At 40.1% G+C, this 2550-nt stretch overlaps 1 protein-coding gene across 1 annotated transcript; it reads right to left on the bottom strand.

The window, feature by feature from the left end:
- Positions 1–1016: 1016 nt before the first annotated feature.
- LOC108787660 (proteinase-activated receptor 1-like) lies at positions 1017–1973 on the bottom strand. The gene has a single exon (XM_018557263.1). It carries the CDS (start codon positions 1896–1898, stop codon positions 1017–1019), a length of 882 nt encoding a protein of 293 aa, XP_018412765.1. The 5' UTR covers positions 1899–1973.
- Between the last annotated feature and the right edge of the window lie 577 nt (positions 1974–2550).

Genomic DNA, 2550 nt, shown 5'->3' with positions numbered 1-2550 from the left:
CCCTGTATAATATATGATATGTTAAAACTGTATGTATGTGTGTGTATATATATATATATATATACACACATATATATATACATATATATATATATATATATATATATATACACATATATATATTAATTAGGGATGCACCGATACCATTTTTAGCAGACCAAGTGCAAGTACTGATACTTGCCCAAGTACTCACAGATAGCAATTACTGATACTTTTTACTTTAGTGTCATGTGACAGTTTTTCTAAAACAATACAGACTAATGATTTCTGGACAGTGGTGGCACGGTGACCCTGGTAGTTCTCATGAAAATGTCAAGTATCAGTACTTAAACAGATACTGGTATCTGAACATCCCCACATTACACATATTACAATTGTGTCAAGATCCAGAGCACCTCCAGGTGGCGCTGGAGCCAGTACCTGCAGTTCCTGCGCTCGCCTGCAGGTGTCTTCAGGCAGGGAGGAACTGTCAGGTATCAGACCACCACTGGGTGGTGCTTGAACCTGCGGCTCCAGTGCTCACCTGTGGGTGTCTCCCAGCTGCCAGCACCTAGCCATCACCTGGTGCTTCCTGGGAGGGTATATAATCCCTCCCTGCAATCAGGACTGTGGCTCAGTATCCTGTTGCCTTTTCCCTGACTGAGTCCTGTGTCCTGAGCCCTGATACCCGGTACACGTTTGCAGTATCCTGTTACCTGCCTATACCCTGACCCTTTGTCCCTTAGCTCCCCTGGTGTGGCCCAGCTCCCCAGGTTTACTTGCCTTGTACCTTTTGTATGTGCTTGTGTTTTCATTTACTATTACTTGTTTGTGGTTACTTGTAGGTGTTGGTGGGGTTATTCGTTATATTTTGGCATATATAATAAACTGTGTGCATATAACCTTATCTGGTGTGGTTATACTAATTTGGTCATCCTGCGTGGTTACCTGCATGCGGTGTGGGGACACCCGTGCACAGTACCCTGACAAATTGTTTGTTCCATAACTTTCTTTCTGTTGTACATATTGAATTTCTATTATAAAGTAAAAGTGTTTTCTGTAGACGTTTCACTTTGTCCAGTTAGTTGTTGCTTTGCTGATTGCACTGCATTTGCCTTTTTGCAGCAAAGCAAATTGTACGCATGCGTCCGATACTTTGAAGAAGCATAGTAGTAGATGAGAGGATCCAAACAGGTGCTGAGGCTGCTGATACAGGTACACAGAATATAGGTAAAATACATGGACTCATCAATGCTATTACGGAAATGCAAATAATGAATTAGAAAGATGATATTTGTTGGACCAAAGCAAATCAGGAAAGCAAAACAAACTACAATGGCAAGGATCACTGCTCTTGTCTTCTTACAAGAATTTTCAATGTCATTGGTACTCAGTTTCTTGATGATGCTGATGTAGCAGATAGTGGTAATAATCAGTGGCAAGAAGAAGAAGGCTAAAGAAAAGGTGGAAAAATAATACATATAGAAGTTCTGGAGGTCACCCACATCCAAGACATCATGGCAAGTTGTAATCTTAAGCGTGTCTATATACACAGTTTGCTTGGATATAAGAAGAGGTAGTGAGCTGAGTATTGATATTATCCAAATACAGAAGCAGACCAGCCAGGCTCTTTTCTTTGTGCGCCAGGAAAGAGCCTTCATTGTGTATACCACAGCCAAGAATCGGTCCACGCTGATGCTTGTCATGAGCAGGATGGAGCAGTACATGTTGCAGTAAAAGGCAGCAGTGACAAAACGACACATTCCATCTCCAATGTTCCAGTTATTTTCAGAGAATCGATAAGCAATGTTAAATGGCAGCACACTAACAAACAGAACATCGGCAGCTGCAAGATTTAGCATAAAGACCACTGCCGGGGTTCTGATTTTTATATTGAAGACACACACAATAATTGCCATAATGTTGAGGGGCAAAGACACAGCAACCACCAAGGTGTACACTGATGGCACAAACCTGGTCAACCATTGACTGGAGAGGTAGTATTGGGTGGTATTTGTAATGCCTTCATTGACAACTGAGAGGATGGATAACTTATCTAGAGGCAAAAGAAATAAAAAGGTTAACGTGCAATGAATAAACTGATTGATCAACATTATCTAATATGATTGTATGAACGGTTCAAGGCATAAGAGTATTTAAAGTGTAGTTCCATTTTTGCAGTCAGATTTGAGAACACTTCACTATATTGTTATGTGTTCCTATTCACACAGCATACCTAAAAATATATTTTTTTAAATATATTTCTTACCTTGTAGATATTTCTATGGTGAAGACCTTTGTACAGATTTTAACCTACTCTGAACAGTTTGAAAGCGAAAGTAGATAGTCTAGCCCTAGGACCAGACTGAGCTTCCTCTTATTAAAATACTGTGCTTCTAATTCTTTGTTAGGACAGGCAGTGATCAAATCTGTTTTACAACGGATGATGAAATCTGCTAGCACAGTACAGACAGGGTTCATTAGAGTAAATACAACTCCCCACAACCTCCACCTTAACATTACATGTGGGGGAGATAGGTAGGATTTTTAAGCAAGTGTAAATCCATTAAA

Source organism: Nanorana parkeri, unplaced genomic scaffold (assembly GCF_000935625.1).
Source record: "Nanorana parkeri isolate BGI_ZX_2015 unplaced genomic scaffold, ASM93562v1 scaffold277, whole genome shotgun sequence".
In the NCBI taxonomy this organism is placed as follows: domain Eukaryota; kingdom Metazoa; phylum Chordata; class Amphibia; order Anura; family Dicroglossidae; genus Nanorana; species Nanorana parkeri.
Note: the sequence above shows the minus strand (reverse complement) of the source record. Positions and strands in the feature narration are given on the sequence as shown.